Source organism: Penicillium cataractarum (assembly GCF_028827025.1).
Source record: "Penicillium cataractarum strain IBT 29864 chromosome Unknown utg000007l, whole genome shotgun sequence".
In the NCBI taxonomy this organism is placed as follows: domain Eukaryota; kingdom Fungi; phylum Ascomycota; class Eurotiomycetes; order Eurotiales; family Aspergillaceae; genus Penicillium; species Penicillium cataractarum.
The window spans coordinates 4,034,151-4,052,315 of NW_026622743.1; the positions used below are offsets into that span (position 1 = coordinate 4,034,151).

Genomic DNA, 18,165 nt, shown 5'->3' on the forward strand with positions numbered 1-18,165 from the left:
ATCCGATGTCGAGCACCGCTCCACGGATGACCGGGCACACCCTAAGGGGGAGAGAGGGCGAGCGGCTAACCCCCCGCTCGCCGATTTCTTCTTTTTTTTTTTTTTTTGTTTGGTAGATAGAGCCCTTTAATATCTTCCATTTTAGATCTAAAATAAAACATTTTAAAGGTATTATAGTGGTGTAAAGGGGGATTGTTTAGTAGGTGTGGTCCCGGAGGGTATGTACTTCGGCATCGTGGGATGGCGATGGAGCATTTTGGTGAAGTATATAGGGAATCTGAAGGTCGGGGGTTCGATTCATGGCACCGATGATTGTTTTATTTTCAGTTGATGCGATATTCCGTCTATGACCAGCACTGGACTAACCGAGATACGTGGCTATCAAACCTCCACTCTTTCTACTTCACTCTCTCCGACGCAGCTCGCCCAGCTCGTCGACCAAATACTGCACCTGATGTTAATCCACTACCACCGGGGTAGTTATTATGGAAAAGACCACCAAGCATCTCACCAACCGCATACAATCCAGGGATCTCACCACCAGTGACCTCTGAAATCACACCTGCTGTCTCGGGGTTTACAGCAAGGCCGCCGAATGTGAACGTGATCCCCGATGTGACTCTCACCGCCAGGAAAGGTGCCCTATCGATGGGCAAGGCCCAGTTGGATTTCGGCACTGGAAGACCCTTCGTAGCGAGGCCATCCTTGACCGCAGGATCCCACTTATCCTTGGACGCTTCCTCGGATGGCACAGAACGATTATACTCTGAAAGCGTCGCAAGGAATCTCTCCTTATCCGCCAGGCCTGCCTCAACACATCGATCTGCAAGTTCCTCCAGCGAATCTCCCGTCAGATGACGGGTCACCTCCGGTCGATACTCTTCGCTGCGAAGCCATGGCGTCGTTCGGGCATCCCATATCTGGAACGCGATCTGTCCCGGCTGCTCGAGGATGCGACGACCGATCATGGCATAGGTATAGTTCCGCATATCTGAGCCTTCATCGACAAAGCGAACTCCGTCTCTGTTGACCATGATTCCCAGGGGATAGCCAGACTTTGTAAATTCGTTGGATACCGCACGATCGCCTGCGTGCGCTGGTGCGTCCGCGTCCCATGCCACGCTATGACAGCCGGACCAGTTACCCGCAGCCTTTGCAGAGACGTCTCGTTGTGCGATTTGGAGCAGATCGCCGGTATTGTAGGGAGTCCCGCGGACTCGTGCAGCGTCCCAACCTGGACCCAGGTATTGCGCTCGCAATTGAGGGTTTGCTTCGAATCCCCCAGCAGCCATGATAACTGCCTTTGCTTGGATCGTCATTCTTTCACTGTGTTGAGACTCGGGGTCGTTGCTTTCATGAACGCGAGTGACAACTTCAACACCTGACACTGCACCAGTCTGGGGATTGGTAACGAGCTTGGTTGCAGCAGTGTCAAAAAGGACCTTGATGCCGTGCTTCTCCGCAGCCCGCAGGTGATCTTCAACAAGACCCTTTCCACCATCCTCAGTCTTCAGCGCCATACCACCCCAGAACTTGATTCGACCATCTATCTCATACGCTTGACGATTGAACGAGAGCTGAAATCGGATACCATTCCGAGCCAACCAGCCAATGGTGTCCCGAGAATCCTCAACCAGTATCCTGGAAAGAGCTGGGTCTGTCCGACCACCGGTCATCCGTTGGAGATCGTGCGTGAAGTCTGCTACCGAGTAAACAGGTACATCGATACGTGCCACCTTTTCTGGAGGCACATTGTTGACTATTGGCAGCAGGTCCTCTAGGCCATCATGGACAATACGAAATGCGCCAGCGGTGAAATAGCTATTTCCTCCAACCCAGGCTGCAGGGCATTTATCGATAATAATGATGCTGGCTTTGGGATTGTGTTGGGCGGCTGAAAGGGCAGCAGAGAAACCTGCGTTGCCACTGCCGATGACTAGAATGTCGCAGGTTGATGGTAGCGACATTGCTGGATATGGATATAGAATACGGCAGCCGGTTTTATTGATGAAGATGTTCTTCGGTTGAAACACCAATCTTTTCACTCATATATCTCGACCATAACGCTTGGTTCGGTTGCTTCATCCCGTCGGGAACTCATCTTCCGGGTCTTAATCCCCGCACGCGGAGGTTTACACTCCGTCAGAGAGGGGCGGGGATTATGTGGAGAATGTTTCACACACCTGAGGCTAGAGACTTACGGAAACCATTTGATAAGCTAGGATGATGTGTTTATTTCTTCTTAGAAGCAAAAAGGTAGCTAGACTCAGTTCTGTTTGATTGGATCTCACTGTAGGGCATTCCCTAGCCATTGAAGCACCTCTTTGAGACCATCACCAGTGATTACACAAGTTGCTTGAATGTACTCAAAGTCATATTAGAGCTTTTTCAATCCTGGTAGATTAGAAGTCAGACTCACCCAATGTCTCTTCACGCACTGCATGTCTAGCTGATTAGCAAGCTCCGAAGCGCTTAGAGGATTCGGATAGCAAAGTACGAGGTTAACTTTTCCCCCTCTCCTACAACATCTCCTTTGTTTTTGGACTTTTGGCCATTGTAAAGACTTACAGGCAAATCTTGCTTATTCGATAGAATGAGGAAGACCGCATCCTTAAAAAGATCCTCCTCTAGCAAGCTATGCAATTCATCACTTGCTTCCTCGACACGAGTTAAGTCACTGGTTTCGACGACGAAAATGATACCTCTCGTCCCTTGGGAATAAGGTGTCTGTAGAGGTCGAATGGGATTCTGGCAACTAACATCCCAAATTGTCAAGCTTAGCTTTCCACTTTTGAGAGTCTCGACATCAAAAACCACAGAAGCGAATGTACGCTGCCAAACTTTGAGATACGCGTTCTTATTGTTACGGGTCGGATCGAAATAGTGGCAGCCTGCAATCTTCGCGCCTCCCGCGTTCAAAATTGTTTGATTATCGCCATACATCGAGTACCAAGACTCGTATAAGTTTACGGGCCCTACTAGGCTGCCATTTCTGAGCGAAGATATGTATCGTAAGGAGTCATATGGTATCTAAATGGTTGCGAGAGTAAACTAGTCTCGCGCGCTCCGCCTCTGAAATGACCAAGGTGAAAGGCAGCAACGAAAGGCAAAAGAAAAAAAAAGCCACGATGATTGGATGAGCTGACAGTACCGCAAAATATCAACCCTAGGAGGTATTATCACTACCAGGATGGGGCTTAACTTAGGAGGCTGTACCCAGAGCCTTTTATTCTTACCCGAGCACGTCGTCACAGCTTAGCCAATGACAACAGTTGTAATACGAGAAAATTAGCACGTGGAGATTGCCAAGGCAACAGACATGCTCCTATTAAAAAGCTTTAAGAGCAAAAGTTGAAGAGTATTTGGATATCATTTTCTTGCTGATTTTCTAGCTCGTTAACGGTCAAAGGACGGAGCCTTATTCAATATGGCACAACAACCGACTCACCTCATCGCAGCCGCAGCCGCAGAAGGCGATATCGCCAAAGTAACAGAATATCTCGAGGCCAGCCAACTAAACCGAAAGTATTTACAGGATATTGCTCTACAATATGCTGCAGAATCCGGACATGAAAAGCTGGTGAAAATGCTGCTCAAGGGAGGTGCGACAATAGATCTGGAGATAGACACCCACCGAACTTCACTACATGTTGGACACTCTAGTCCAACTTGGTGTCCACCAACGGCGGTACATCTTGCAGTGAAGAACGGACACCAGCGAACAGTCAAGATACTACTTGAACATCAACGGCGAATCCCGCTGAGTCGCTGGTTTCTCAAAGAAGGGCGTTGGATGGGTGCGCTTCATGAAGCGGTCGGCAAGGACGATATTGCCATGACAAAACTAATGCTCAAGCATGGAGCCGACGTTAATTATCCCGACAGGTGTGTGGACTGCCTTTACAAATACTACGAGAAACGTTTGGGACCGTCCTCGGTTTGTGGACGCTGCCAGGGGAGGACTGCACTGCATATTGCCGCCGAAAATGGATACGAGAACATGGCCAGGCTATTGATTCGTCGTGGAGCAACTTATAATTCACAAGCAACATTCGGAACAACGCCGTTACATCTAGCCGCACAAGGAGGGCACGATGGTGTCGTGTTAGCCTTAGTCCAGAATGGATGGAAACCTGGAAACATCATCTCTGGATCGAGTCCAGGGCTACTCGCGGCAAAGAACGGACACAGGACAACCGTTGATCTCTTGACCAAGCATGGAGCGGCACCGATTAAAAGTGTGGAGTGGGAAATATCCCCGCTTATAAAGACTGGAGACGCAGTTGCACTTGAGATCTTGCTCCCGCATGCCGATAACATCATCTCCAAGCATACTTTGGAGGATATGCTTGAGAATGCGGCGAGTACCGGCGATACAAAGATACAGTGAGTACGCAAAAGTATTTGTACCCCCGCCCCACACCCCCTAAATTACATAATATACTGCCGGTCGCAAAACCTCCACCAAAACTCCATGAATTGCATATCAACTACTAAATACATATAGAAACTGCCTAGTAAGGCGTGTACCACCCTTCTGAATCAATAATTGCCTGTACCCGATTAGGCATAGTCTCAGAAAGGTGTTCTAAGTGCTTCATATCGATATTTTGCCATGCAATCTGCGCAGTTTCCACTAAGATTCGCTTGGTCTCATTGTTGTTCTTCATATGCATAAGATCTGGTCGGAGCTTATAGATTTCTGCTTTGAGAAGGGCCCATAGGTTTTCAATAGGGTTAAGGTCAGGCGAATGAGGTGGCCAGACTATTACCTCGATCGCTAGTTCTTCCAATGCATCGCGTACAATATACGCAGTATGTGTAGGTGCGTTATCATGCATAAAAATGCCACCCTCAGTTGGTAGTAACGTAGGAAGAACCCGACGATATAGCTCTTCAATCACAAATCGATTTATACCACCACGTTCAGATTCAGGATCACCGAATAGAGGTATTAAACCTGTTCGTCGTGTAGCAGAGAAAGCAGCCCAAAACATCTGTTTAACCTGGAAGCCTCGGTGTGGTAAACCATGAACCTCGCGCTCTTTACATTGATCTCGAGGACGTATAAAGGTCCAATCTCGACGTATCCCAATTCCTCGCTCAACAGTACACTCATCAGACCAGTAAACACGGGCCCAATCAGTAGGTAAGAAGTGCCGATAACGATGAGCCCACTGTAGACGTTTTGCAGCGCGTTCCTCATCAAGATAAGGCCTCCAGGCACAGCGCCATTTTCGCATATTCTCAGCGTTTAATAGCCGTCGAATTGAGTCCTTCTTAACCTTATAAGATACCTCAGAAAGTAGGTCCTCGTAGGTCACTCGGGGTTGCTCACTGATAACCTCGAGGATTCGGGCTTTATCCTCATCATTAAGCTTCTTCGGGCGGCCAGAGCGAGGCTTCGATATACCCATCTTCCGCTGAGGCTCTTTCTTAATCGTATATGCGATAGTTGATAGCGCAATCCATGGGTATCGACCGTGAATACGCTTATATCCCCATCCAATATCGTGTAGCTCACATATACGCTCGCGAAGCGCTGGGGTAAGCTCTTTTGAACGACCCATTAGGGTAGAAATCGCAGTAGAAATCGAAGAGGATATCTGATTATCATATAGAATCGGTCAGGAAGGTGTATAAGACTGTGTAGGATAGGGGGTTTCTAATTATCTTACACCTACCGCGTTCTACGCAGTTTAGCGTGTTTTCTTACTACGCGTTTCTAGTAGGCGGTAGGAAATTAGTATGGGCGGTCAGCAAAGTGGGGCTAAGGGGGTACAAATACTTTTGCGTACTCACTGTACTCTTTGTTTTGGTAAACTATGCAGTCGCTCAGAAGCGCTTTGCTTGGGTTGACTACTTTCGCATTTTCTACTTCGCTGTTGAAAAGTGTGACTCGACGGCGGTCCAAGGACTGGTTAATCTTTGTCCGTGGACACAGATAGAGCAGGACAAGAATATCCCAGTTCTCGCTTTTCAAGCTGGATGTGGTGGGAATCTTGATTCAATCATGATTCTCTTGGCATGGGGCAGTCGGTCACAGCGCCCTGATAATGTTAGGAACGCATTATTTTTTTTCCATCAAGAAGGGGCGTCTCGCCCTTATTGATGCATTACTGAAGGAAAAGCTTGATTTGGAGAGCGGACTCCCAAATGGGACAAGTTTTAACATCGACGGGTCTGCTCACCTGGCTCTCCATACAGCTGCACACTATGAGCACCCGGATATTTGCCAGTTTCTCCTCGACCGGGGAGCCCTCGTGGACGAATATGACCGCTATGGGAAGACTGCGCTCCACTACGCAGTCCTGTGCAGGACCCTCGAAACAATTGATGTCCTTCTTGACTGGGGTGCAACAATCGACACACCGGACAAATTGGGCCAGACGGCATTACATGGTGCGGCACGTATGACATCCCGTGGCAGCGGGATCAAACTGCTCCTCAGACGTGGAGCAAACATCAATGCCACAGATATGAAATTCCGGACTCCACTACATCTAGCCGGGATAGAGGGCAAGGATGATATACTCAAGCTGCTGCTAGATCATGGTGCCGATCCAGAAGCAAGGGATGATGAGGGATTAGGCCTCTGCATGGTGCGGTCTTGGTCCTTAGGTCGAGGACCGCGGACCGGACCGCACGGTCTTGCGGTCTCGAATTCGGGGGTTGAGACCGCACCATAGTGAACCGCGGTCCCTTGCGGTCTTCACCACGGTGAACCGCAATTGCATAATTCTACCAAGACCTTCTCTTTTCGGCTACATAAATTGATGATTCATCCCATTTAATTACTGTTATTAAACACTGTTTTGGTCCCTTCATAAACATTTACTGTATTTCAGCATCAGCCACTATGAAAACAGATGAAATATACTCGTATATAGAAAATCTACTATTTAAAATACCTAGACCTGCCAGTACTAGTATATTTCTAAGTTCTAATAGAGAGGTTTAGTAATAATTATTGCTGGCTAGGTGTATGAGGTAAGAAATATATATTTCGATATCAGTACCTGACCCTATCTTCATCTGAGACTTCTTCGTTGAGTGTACATAACCCCCTACATACAGCTAAAATAGGTATTAAGGGTATTATCAGAGAGCTTAGATTCTCTAGTTAACTATTTATCTTGAAATTCTATATTCTACTACTAATATATCATAATAATCTCTTTTCAAAATTGGTTTCTCTGATATGAAGTGTAGACTTAGAAAGAAAAGGAGGATTATACTATTATATGGGCCTTCTAGCGGTCCTTTTCGGTCCTGTGCGGTCCTCCTCATGGTTCTCTGCGGTCCTCTGCGGTCAATCATAGTATTTCCTACTAGCTGTCTATGCGGTCTTCTGCGGTCTTTGCAGCCCTCTATGCGGTCTATCGCGGTTTTTCCTGCGGTTCTATGCGGTCTTCTGCGGTCTTCGTAGCCCTTATCCTATCGGATTGTAGTAAAGTGGAGCCTACTGCCTAATCACTATTACAATTCAATTTGATCTATCTAAATCATGCCTATAGCTTTCTCCTAGAGAAAATCCTTTATTCAGCTTTTTCTAGTAGACGGAAATATTTTAGCAGGTATCTCCTTAAGTCCTTTACCTCCCCCGTCCTATCCTATACTCATTTCGTCAAAATGTTACAGAGTCAGGCCTCCTCTCAGTTCTCTGATCAGTATCCCTCATCGGCTTTTGAGGATAATCCACGAGATACTTTCTCCTTCTTCACATCTGATGGGCTGTTTAACCTCGACGGGCGCGAAACGCCAACTTCTACTCCTAACGTGAACTTACTCCGACCGGCGATTCCTCCTGTTATCCCAGAAACACTCGAACGCGTTGGTCCTCCTAAAAGGAAAAACTATATCCTCTGGACAGAAATGGCGAATGAGGATTTCATCGTCTGGTGGTTAAAGACGGAGTATGGAAGTAAGATGAAACGGAATATCTTTGAGGGTAGACGCAATGCAGAATGTTGGGACCACTTCTACCAGGTCGCTACTATCCAGGATGGGTCTCCTAAGGTAATATGCAAGAATTGCGACCATATCCTTGCCCATCCTGCCGATAAGCGCCGGGGAACATCTACTATGAATAGGCATTATTCGCAAGTAGGTGCCTGTCGGAGAGGACCGACTCAGTCGCAAGATATTAGGAAGGCTATCAAGAACGGGGTATGGATAATCAGTCTACCTTTTTCTAATTATTACTAATCTTATAAAATACCCCTTCTAGGCATATCTGTCGTCTCGTAAAGCATCATTTACGCCGCAAGCTTGGATGGAAAGGTTAATTACCTTTATTGCTGCCTCGCGGCTACCCTTCCAGCTTATTGAGCATCCTGAATTTCGCGCCCTTCTTGAGATGGCCCGGCTTGCTCCCTGCTTCCCCGAAATCCCAACTGCAACCACAGTCCGCCGTCATCTTCAAGAGATCGTGGAAGAACGCCAGTATACTCTTCTACAGAAGCTTCCTAATAGTGCTAAGCTCTCTATTGCATTAGATTGCTGGACCTCACCATTTCGCCAAGCTTTTATGGCAATAACGGGCTATTTCATTGACCAAGAGTGGAATTACCGAGAGCTCTTGCTTGGCTTTGAACCTCTACAGGGCTCACATACGGGGGCCTATCTAAGCACTGTCCTGCTTGACCTTCTTGAGAAGCATCGGATTACTGAGAGGGTGTTAACTATTACTACTGATAACGCATCTAATAACGGAACATTACTCGGTAGCCTTCAAGAGGTCGTCGAATCCCTACAGCTACCTAGTAGTATACCGGTTATTCGTATACCATGTATTGCACATGTTATACAGCTCAGTTTGAAGGAGCTCCTTGGTCAGATGGACGCGAACCCAGGAAACGAGAGGGAAGAGATTGAATGGACCGAGAAAGGGCATATAGCTCGGCAAGAGAATAGAAAGATCGTGGATACTCTGAACAAGGTCTAGCTCTCTCTAATCTCTTACTATTATCTCTCTTTCTTTACTAACTCGCACTATATTCTAGGTTCGGAAGGTAGCAGTCTACATCAACAAAAGTCCCCAGCGCCGCGAGAGCTTCATAAGGCTTCAGACGAAAGAGCCTAAGCTTATGCCTATACAAGATGTTCGGACACGATGGAATTCGACGTTCCTCATGCTCAGGCGTGCCCGGCGATTGCAGTCTGCCTTTGATGACTTCTGTGTCCAATTCAACCTCGCTGATGTAAAGATAGACAGAGATGAATGGCGACAAGTTGACTATCTTCTGTCAATCACTTATCCCTTCTTCAAATTCACTTCGTCTCTTTCGGCAACTACAGACGTGACTATCCATAACGTCTTTGGTATCTATAACGCCCTATTCACACATATTGATAAGGCGAAAGTGCAGCTAGCGCGAAAGAAGGTTGGTTGGAAGAGAGTGATGAAGTCCGCGCTTGACCGTGCGCGCGATAAGCTTACAGAGTATTATGGAAAGACTGATGATATTCCTGGTGATCTCTATGCAATTGCGACTATCCTAGGACCACGGAACAAGCTAGAGTTCTTCACAACATCTGAATGGGAACCTCACTGGGGGCCTCGCTATAAGCAGTCGCTAGAGGCTTACATTCAGCCTTACCGGCAGCGCTACGAAGAGGCACAGTCTACATCAACTCTCCAGCCCACAATTCAAGACGTCTCTGACATTGATATCCTTCTGAGACCTACTGTATCTCTTCAGTCAAACGTGACGGCTCCAGATGAGCTTACACGGTATCTTAGAAGTAGTAAGTTAATCTATATACCTCTTCTTATATACTCCTTCTCTTATACCACCCTCACTAGGTACTGTCGAAGCAACCCCTCTCGTTTTCTGGAAAGAACACCAAAATGAATATCCTATTCTGGCAAGCCTTGCTCGAGACATCCTTACAACACCAGCCAGTGGTTCTGGCGTTGAGCGGTTATTTAACTCTGCGCGTGATATCTGCCATTATCGCCGGGGCTCACTGAAACCGCAGACAATCAAGGAATTGATGTTGTTTATGTGTACAACAAAATTTGACGTGGAGTCAGAGCAGCTTGCCCTAGTTGATGAGTATCTTTCTACGCAAGAGAAGCAAGCAAAGAAAGAGCAGAAGGACGCCCAGAAGAAAGAGGAACAATTTGATCCAATTAGTGATAACGAGGAAGACCTATCCACTACTGAAGATTCTGCCGAAACTATCCAACTTCCTAGTGCGCGAGCGCTTGGAAAGAGAAGGGCTACCCCGGATCAGCTATTTGAACTTGACGATGATGATGATGAGGTTCCCCTGCCTGATAATAGCCACTTAGAAGAAGGGAGGACTACTCAGAGGCGTTCATCTGGGCGTGTTCCAAAGCGCTTGAGACAGGATGAGGATTTTGTATATCTTTAATAGAAACAAGAACCACATAAGCTATTCATAAGGAAATCAGTCAATCCTCGCTTTTTCGGTAGAAATCAACAGACACCAAACAAAGAATTATTCTTTACTCCTACCTCAGAATTATATAAAATTAAATATCATTTGAAAGCAGAATACTCAAAAATACAGGCGACTTCTACATAAATTATGCATACCTTGGGTCTAAGATGTTTTGCTTGTTTGCAGGACCGCAGGACCGCACCAAACCGCAGTGGTGCGGTCCCTAAAAATGTAGGACCGCCCAGCGGTCTCAAGGTCTGGGACCAAAGACCGCGCGGTGCGGTCTAATGCGGTCTTGGGTGCGGTCTTTCCGGTCCCGTGCAGAGGCCTATGAGGGATGGACTGGGAGCCAATATCTGTCCAAGGCTCAGGCACGGCGATTAGAATCGAATTAGCTCAACGTGTCTTGAGCATTGAAGACGAAACCTGAAAATAATCATAACTAGGGAGACACCAGGGATATTTCATCAAAATTGTGTTTTTCCCTGAAGGTAAGACTGAACCGAGTATTGAGAATCTTCGGCGTTTGTACCGCTTCCTAGTTGGAAACCCAATTCGTGCCACAATATGACAGCGTATACGTTACATTTCAAGCGCGGCAGTTAGCCGAGAAGCGGGATTATCGGCAAGTTGACCGAGTGCTCTCAGATGGTTCCCCACGCATTTAGCTACGGGTAGTCAGTCATTCGTTGCCGTTTGGTGGAGGGCGTTTGAACCGACGGGATTCTTGTTGTTGTGGATCCTAAGAACTCTAGTTAGTTAGTTAGATCTCGGGCCCGTACGTCTAATTATTAAGCGGAGTTGTAGGCTCCGAGCATTATCCAATGTCACGAAGTGTCTGGTATAGAAATTCCAAAAAAAGCATCTGCTGCGAGGGGCCTCGACGATCATACTTTGCACCACTTCCCTTGATCTAGATTTGCCGACTTACCAAGAGGTACTCGGATTGCTTTCCGATTCCGAGGCGTCAACTTTCAATCCCAGAATTTCTAACATCTAGCCAGAACAGGGGGGAGAAGTTGTTATTAATAATTGGAAAAATAAGCTAGGAAGATAGCTAAAGGAGAAGAACAAAGTAGGAGTCGTAGAGAACCTGTTTAGTGACTGATTTCGATACCTGCTCCCGTCTCCGTGTGCGTTGATTTCGTATAGTTGCCTAGAGCCGAGCTGGTGATCCTCCGCTTAGTACTGATATGAATAATAAGTTTACCCGTTAAGTTTAACCCCGCGTCTGAACACTCCCCTTTCTTCACCAATTGACATGCGACCGGTCGGGATGTGGACCACCTCATCAAAAAGTACCCCATGGGGTTCAGTGTCCACATGCTCACGGAGAGATCGCCTCGTCGGAAATCCCCCTCACTAATTGCCGGACACGCTTTCGAGACCGTGGGGACTTAGACCAACCTCAAATACAAATACCCTACATTCAGGACAATAGATGACTTTCATCAAGCTCCATGCCTAACTCAGTCAGTCACTCAGTACAGCTGTGAATCAAACCACGAACTATGCAAATCATTTGGCGAGAATCGGCGGATACCGCCACCTATGAGGATGCTCGTGTTGGTCGGGTGTTCAATCATCGTCGTCCTGAGCGTTTTCCATTGGCAGTCGTGAAAGCGACTTGTCAGGAAGACATCGTGGCTGCTGTCAAATTAGCTGCAGAGAAGAATTGCCGGGTTGCCGTTCGATCCGGTGGACATTCCTGGGCAGCATGGAGTGTGCGCGATAACTCGATTCTTATCGATCTGGGCAACTACAAGACCATGGAAGTTGATGCGAACAATAAAATGGCCCGTGCCTCGCCGAGTATGACTGGTAGAGAACTGAACTCTGTCTTGATCAAGGATCACCAGCTTATGTTCCCTGGTGGCCACTGCCCCGATGTTGGACTGGGGGGCTTTTTGCTTCAAGGTGGAATGGGATGGAATTGTCGCGTAAGCAAATCAAGTCACATGGTGGTAGACGGTGCTTTGTGTGCTAACTTTGCCTCGTAGAATTGGGGCTGGGCATGCGAGCGAGTCCAAGCTGTTGATGTTGTGACAGCCAAGGGAGAATTGCTTCATTGTAATTCTGAGCAGAATCAGGAGCTTTACTGGGCAGCACGAGGGGCCGGACCTGGTATCATTTAGTGACCATATATACCAAAGACATGTCTTCACTGACACTTTCATTTCTAGGCTTCCCCGGTGTGGTCACCAAGTTTCACCTTCGGTTGAACCCGTACCCGAAGAATGGCTTCCGGTCCTCTGGGTATATTTACCCAATTGAAATGTATCGGGAAGCTCTCAGCTGGGTCATTTCTATCTCACCAGATTTTGACAACGACACTGAAATCGCTGCAATCTCGCATTATCCCGACGGCAGCGATGAGATGAGATTGTTTATCCTCTTCGTAACCATGAAGGATGAGGCGGAAGACGCGGAGAAAGCGCTTCGTGCGGCTCAAGATACTCGACCTGCGGGCTGTGTAGAGGAGTGGTTCTGCAAGGAGGACAGTCTTGAAGAGCAGTACGACAAACAAGGTCACGCTAATCCGGAGAAGCATCGCTACTGCGCGGACAATGCTTACATTCAAAACGACGCTGATGTTCCAGCAGTGCTGGAGGAGGCATTTACAACCCTGCCACACAAGAAGTCCTTTGCGCTGTGGTTTGCCATGAACCCTTGCAGTCGGAGAAAGCTTCCTGACATGGCCCTCAGCATGCATTCGGACCATTATTTCGCTCTCTATACCGTATGGGAAGATGCGCATGACGATCCACGGTGCCAAGCTTGGGTTCGAAATGTGATGAAGGGAGTAGAGAGACATTCGGTCGGTGCTTACCTGGGTGATTCGGACTTCCAGGTGCGCAAGACCAAGTTCTGGGCTGATGATAACGCCCGACGTCTGATGGAGATTCGACGCAAATTGGATCCCCAGGGAAGAATCTGCGGCTATCTGGACGAAGGTGACTTGTCTGGTACTCGTGGACTGGACAACGCGCACCAGTGGAAGATTTGACGATGAAACGATTTATGAATGAATGCATGTGACCCTGTCTAGACATGAGGAGGAATTGATACCATGGGCCTGTACAATAGTTATACAATAGCGATGATTCGAGGATTTGATAGCACTATCTGTATCTCCAGAAGTATTCTAGTAGCAACTTTCCGCCAGTTGAACTGAAAGCATCCGATTTCGGCAACACCAAGGAGTCGACAGAGCGTTTTTGTATTTTAAAATTGGTAACTAGTTCTCCTTGCGATGTCCCCACAGGCATAATCTTCGTTCCATATCAGCGAGTTGAATGGCTTTATTCCCCGTCTGTATGCACTTTGCCAGCATCTCTTTCCCGCGTGGGCTGGCGTTGGTCAAATGGAGGGACCGCAGCCAGTATCGTAGCGCAGGAATAGAATGTGTTAATGGAGGGCTCATTGCCTTCGGCCAGGTACGAAAACGCCATTTCCTTGTTTAAAGGCTCGGAAATCCAGGTAATGCCTGGGATGAACTGTGCGGGCCAGTGCCTATTGACTGCCTAAATGCGTGTCAGCATATCAAACGTAGAAATATGATACTTCAGGACGCAAAGTCACCTCTGAGATTGGTTCGCCCATATCAAACATGTGTTGATCAACCGAGTATCGATGCAACTCGGTCCCAAAGTAGTTTCCTTTTCTGTCCTGGAACAGCCCAGGATCCATTAACTTTCTTTCCTTTGCGAATTGCATTATCTTTCTTGTACCATGTAGTCTGCGGGAGAGGTAGAGCATCTTCCAGTATTTTTCCAAATCTGATTCGACAGGCAAAATTTGGGGGATTTGAGCAAATGTTGGTTCAAACTCCTCCCCATCGCGCAGAAATCGTAGCATATCTCCTACCGCGACCTCCTCGAGATCATCATCGTGTTTCTCTCTGAGAACAGGAAGCACATGGGCGTCTATACCAAGAGACTTTAGTACTGAGTACACCGCCAAGTCAGCACCTTCAAGGCCCCTGGGGAGAAGCTCTTGGGCTTGTGAGGATGCATGTGGATACGCATGTGAGCAGTGAACACCGAGAATTCCACCTGTGAGAATCAGCACCGCATTTGGGAAAATACCTAGATCTGTTCTATCTTGCCGGGATAGTACAAACCTTCCTTCATGAAGCCAGGTTTGGCAAGAAGATCTCTCAACAATTGATATAGAGGCAACGTTTTGGGGTCGATATTGACGTTCCGAGGAATCGATCCACAGCCGGAATCAGTGACAAAGAGATTGTATGTCAAGGTAACCCGATGGCCCTCCGTAACCTCTTTGATTTCATGCTCGCAGTCACTATAGAATGCGGCCCATTGTATGACCGAATCGCTGCGAGCGCTCCAGTCAAAGTCGACGACATTTCCATGATGGCGTACGGTTAGTCTTCCACCTTTGAATGCAGACGGTAGGCAAACAACGAGAGATCCAATCTGTGTCTTGGATCGTGGGGTGTCAACGTGTTTCCGAAACAGCCCGTCTGGCCCCGAGTATACCTAGAGACACATCACGTCAGTATATATGAAACAGACAATGGTAGTGAAATTCTCACATTGAGTTTGTAAAGTTCTGCTTTCAGACTTCGAAACGGAAGCTGATTCTCCGTCAGACTGTTGAAGTTGGGTGCAAGAAGCTGCTCAACATCATCAAGTATCTGGAGGTTGGCGGGATGGAAGCTACTCAGGAATCGAGTAGGATCAAGCTTGCCAGCTTTGCGGTACTCAGGATCCACAATCTCTTTCTCCCCTTTACCAAATCTCGCCACCTCACAGTCTGAAACCAGTTGAGCAAGCTGTTCAGCACTAAGTTGATTACTGCCACTGACGGGAAGCATTGCTTTGTGCTCGCATGAACCATCCTTGGCTGTCCAGGAGATGCGAACTGGTGGTGAAACATCGTGGGTTCCTGGGGGTAAGTTGTCGCCAATGGATACGGAACCCCCACAGGCAAAAGTTGCGGAGGCCTTTTCGCCAGAGATAAATTGCCCCAGCTGTTGGCAAGATTTGTCAAATGCACTTTCGCTTAATGGAGCTGGCTCCGAATTCGTTCGTCCATGTGATGACTGGCGACAGTATCTAGACACGAGGGTATCCAGAAAGCTCTTCTGTGCGGCGTGGAAGGACTGCGTTCCAAACTCGGACTTGCTCAGGCTGTCTCTACCTAGGCGATCCACTCGATCACGAAGTTTCTCCGTTAACTTCTCATTCTCCAGAATATTGGATCCAGTGGGAAGTTCCAGGAACCCCGGAAGGAGAGTATCGATGTTCTCTCGCAGTTTACTCGCGGCGTGTTGTAGTTTATCATTGCTCTTGCCCGTATATCCAGAGAAATCCAGGAGTTTGTTGTCGGCTTCGTTGGGAATATCCCGAAGTTCCACAAGGAATATGTCCAAGCATGCATCCAGCTTACTCTTCTGCGATGACAAGTAGCGTGAGCAGGGACGAAGCGAGTAAAGTAAGGAGCAAGTATTCTCCACTGCGCGTAATGCATACCTCAACCATGGACTTGGTAATGAACTGCTTAAGTTCCGCCATGGACATTTTTAATGTCCCATAGTCATCTTCGTCCCAAACATTCCTTTCAAAGTCGTAGTGCTCTCCCTCTGACTCCATTTTCAAGGGCTTGAGTTAAATGGACCGGTCAAATAGGCTTTAAGAGGCAACAGACGCATACACAGTTGAAATAACAGAAGACGAGAAGCACGTAGTGTTTTGCGTACCTTTTAGGAAATCGTTGAGAGAGAGAAAAGATGTTCTCGGAGGACCAGGGAAGACAGAGACCGAGCAAGCAAGGAGGGTAAGCAGAAGGACTTCTCTTAGTACAGCCAGCACTAAACTCTTCCAGGCATGCATATTTCGTTGTATACGCGATGATGACCACAAAATGACCAGCACATCTGAACAGGAGTTGGGTGCTACGAGCCCCGGCAAAACCTCTCCAGAAACGAACCAAATAATGCCCGTTTATCTAGAAAGGTTCCAAGTATATAGAGACCTGTCAAAATATAGGAAGTCCAAGCATCTCGTTGTATACTTTCTTGGGTCTCTACATTACTACTGCAGATACTCAACACTAAAAGTATGGATATTCAGTCGCATTCAGAAACAAAGCTCTCTGGATGTCACTCTCTAGCCCATCTGGGAAAGCACTTTAAGCAGGTCCGCTGTCACACCCATCGCAGTGACATCTCCGCCAGCGCCAGCACCTCGAATTGTTAGAGGCAGCTCGCCATATCTCTTTGTGTAGAAGCTGATAATATTGTCGCTTCCCTTCAATGTAGCAATCGGATGCATATGATCAAACATCTCCATTCCGACTTTAACATTTCCCGTGCTCATCTCGATGCTCCCAACATATCGTAAAACCTTTCCGGACCTCTCGGCAAGCAGCTTCTGTCCTTCCATATGGTCGTCGAATTCGTGTAGCCTTGACATGAACTCTTCGCTGGTGTCGCAGCTTTGTAACTCTCCGGGAATCAAGTTCTGCACTGGGAATGATGTAGGAGACTCGATCGGCAAGCCAGCTAAGCGACCCATAATAGTCAGTTTCCGAGCAACATCCAGCCCATTGAGATCATCACGAGGATCGGGCTCTGTATACCCAAGCTCCTTCGCTTTCTTCACTGTTTCTGACCACTTCCCTGCTTGGCCAGATTTTGGAGAAAATTGATTGAAAAGAAATGACATTGTTCCACTGAAGACACCCTCAATGCGGGTCACCTCGTCTCCAGTCTGGACGAGTTCTTTCAATGTGGAGATGATGGGCATTCCAGCTCCGACGGAAGACTCATGATATACCATGGAGCTTCCCAATTCAGCTGCTCTGAATATGTCTCGCCAAAGTTTAAAGCTCTCAGAGAAGGCCTTCTTGTTCGGTGTGATGATGCTTATCCCACGTTTGAGAAACTCGGGGTAAGCCTCTGCGATAGCCCCAGAGCTGGTATTGTCCACTAAGACAACCTTGTGTGGTGCACCTGCCAGATACTCAATTGTGTCCGAAATGGAAGGTAGGGCAGATCCTTTCGCTTCCAGTGTAGGCAAAGCCGTTTCAATATCAATATCGGCGTAGTCGCGATTGTAGAGCGCCCCGTCAATAGTCGCAAGGTAACAAAGGCTCAGTCGTGCCGATTGCTGGTTTTTGGCAAGCCATGCTAACTGCGAAAGAAAACACGAACCCACTCCACCAGCACCTGGGGAAAGACTTGTTAGATCACTAGTTCATTAAAGCGTTTTGTCGCATTGGACTGCTTCTCTCACCGATAACCGCGATGTGTATCTGTTTTGGATGGGTCATTTGACTTGGAAGAAACCTAATATTGTGGTCAATGGTCCTATTCTTTTCACAAGAATTTAGCCTCTTTATAGAACCATGAAAATGTTCTCAAACATCATTCAAACCCCGATTTCTAAGGATATTGGCCTCGTCGGGAGGGTGGACACTCAGGTAATCGAACGCTTACATGTCGATAGCAAATGTCTCCACTCGGCCCCAACCATCCTAGCTCGACGGGCATGCCGAGCGACCATAATCGTTCAATTATATAACTGGATGGAATAAGCATATCGAGCGTAAATCTTTGACTTCAGAGGAAAAAAAATTCCTTAAACACGTAATCGTTGAAGTAAGCTAATCACCCTCGGAGGAAGGCGACAGTTGATTCGTCGGTCACGCCCGATACTCTCTTATCTAGCCCTGATTATAGAGTAGACAATGATGAGAAACTAATAAGGGCATAATTCCATGTAT

The 18,165-nt window shown here is 47.4% G+C and overlaps 8 protein-coding genes across 8 annotated transcripts; 4 read left to right on the forward strand and 4 right to left on the reverse strand.

Annotated features, from left to right (window-relative positions):
- Positions 1–398: 398 nt before the first annotated feature.
- N7496_008995 (uncharacterized protein) lies at positions 399–1,967 on the reverse strand (the record flags this gene model as incomplete). The annotated part of the gene is made up of 1 exon (XM_056701914.1): positions 399–1,967. The coding sequence occupies one exon, from the start codon at positions 1,965–1,967 to the stop codon at positions 399–401; it is 1,569 nt and encodes a 522-aa protein (XP_056553977.1).
- Positions 1,968–3,427: 1,460 nt separating this feature from the next.
- Positions 3,428–4,390, forward strand: N7496_008996 (ankyrin repeat domain-containing protein; the record flags this gene model as incomplete). The annotated part of the gene is made up of 1 exon (XM_056701915.1): positions 3,428–4,390. The coding sequence occupies one exon, from the start codon at positions 3,428–3,430 to the stop codon at positions 4,388–4,390; it is 963 nt and encodes a 320-aa protein (XP_056553978.1).
- Positions 4,391–4,514: 124 nt separating this feature from the next.
- Positions 4,515–5,570, reverse strand: N7496_008997 (uncharacterized protein; the record flags this gene model as incomplete). The annotated part of the gene is made up of 1 exon (XM_056701916.1): positions 4,515–5,570. One exon carries the CDS (start codon positions 5,568–5,570, stop codon positions 4,515–4,517), a length of 1,056 nt encoding a protein of 351 aa, XP_056553979.1.
- Positions 5,571–6,056: 486 nt separating this feature from the next.
- N7496_008998 (ankyrin repeat domain-containing protein) lies at positions 6,057–6,689 on the forward strand (the record flags this gene model as incomplete). Its single annotated transcript, XM_056701917.1, has 1 exon — positions 6,057–6,689. The coding sequence occupies one exon, from the start codon at positions 6,057–6,059 to the stop codon at positions 6,687–6,689; it is 633 nt and encodes a 210-aa protein (XP_056553980.1).
- Positions 6,690–7,632: 943 nt separating this feature from the next.
- Positions 7,633–10,383, forward strand: N7496_008999 (uncharacterized protein; the record flags this gene model as incomplete). The annotated part of the gene is made up of 4 exons (XM_056701918.1): positions 7,633–8,169; positions 8,231–8,941; positions 9,006–9,750; positions 9,809–10,383. The coding sequence occupies 4 exons, from the start codon at positions 7,633–7,635 to the stop codon at positions 10,381–10,383; spliced, it is 2,568 nt and encodes an 855-aa protein (XP_056553981.1).
- Positions 10,384–11,924: 1,541 nt separating this feature from the next.
- On the forward strand, positions 11,925–13,420 carry N7496_009000 (FAD-binding oxidoreductase; the record flags this gene model as incomplete). Its single annotated transcript, XM_056701919.1, has 3 exons — positions 11,925–12,353; positions 12,414–12,537; positions 12,597–13,420. The coding sequence occupies 3 exons, from the start codon at positions 11,925–11,927 to the stop codon at positions 13,418–13,420; spliced, it is 1,377 nt and encodes a 458-aa protein (XP_056553982.1).
- A 295-nt stretch (positions 13,421–13,715) lies between these two features.
- Positions 13,716–16,031, reverse strand: N7496_009001 (uncharacterized protein; the record flags this gene model as incomplete). The annotated part of the gene is made up of 5 exons (XM_056701920.1): positions 13,716–13,937; positions 13,996–14,468; positions 14,537–14,915; positions 14,972–15,832; positions 15,912–16,031. The coding sequence occupies 5 exons, from the start codon at positions 16,029–16,031 to the stop codon at positions 13,716–13,718; spliced, it is 2,055 nt and encodes a 684-aa protein (XP_056553983.1).
- A 516-nt stretch (positions 16,032–16,547) lies between these two features.
- On the reverse strand, positions 16,548–17,712 carry N7496_009002 (homoserine dehydrogenase-domain-containing protein; the record flags this gene model as incomplete). The annotated part of the gene is made up of 2 exons (XM_056701921.1): positions 16,548–17,608; positions 17,676–17,712. 2 exons carry the CDS (start codon positions 17,710–17,712, stop codon positions 16,548–16,550), a joined length of 1,098 nt encoding a protein of 365 aa, XP_056553984.1.
- Between the last annotated feature and the right edge of the window lie 453 nt (positions 17,713–18,165).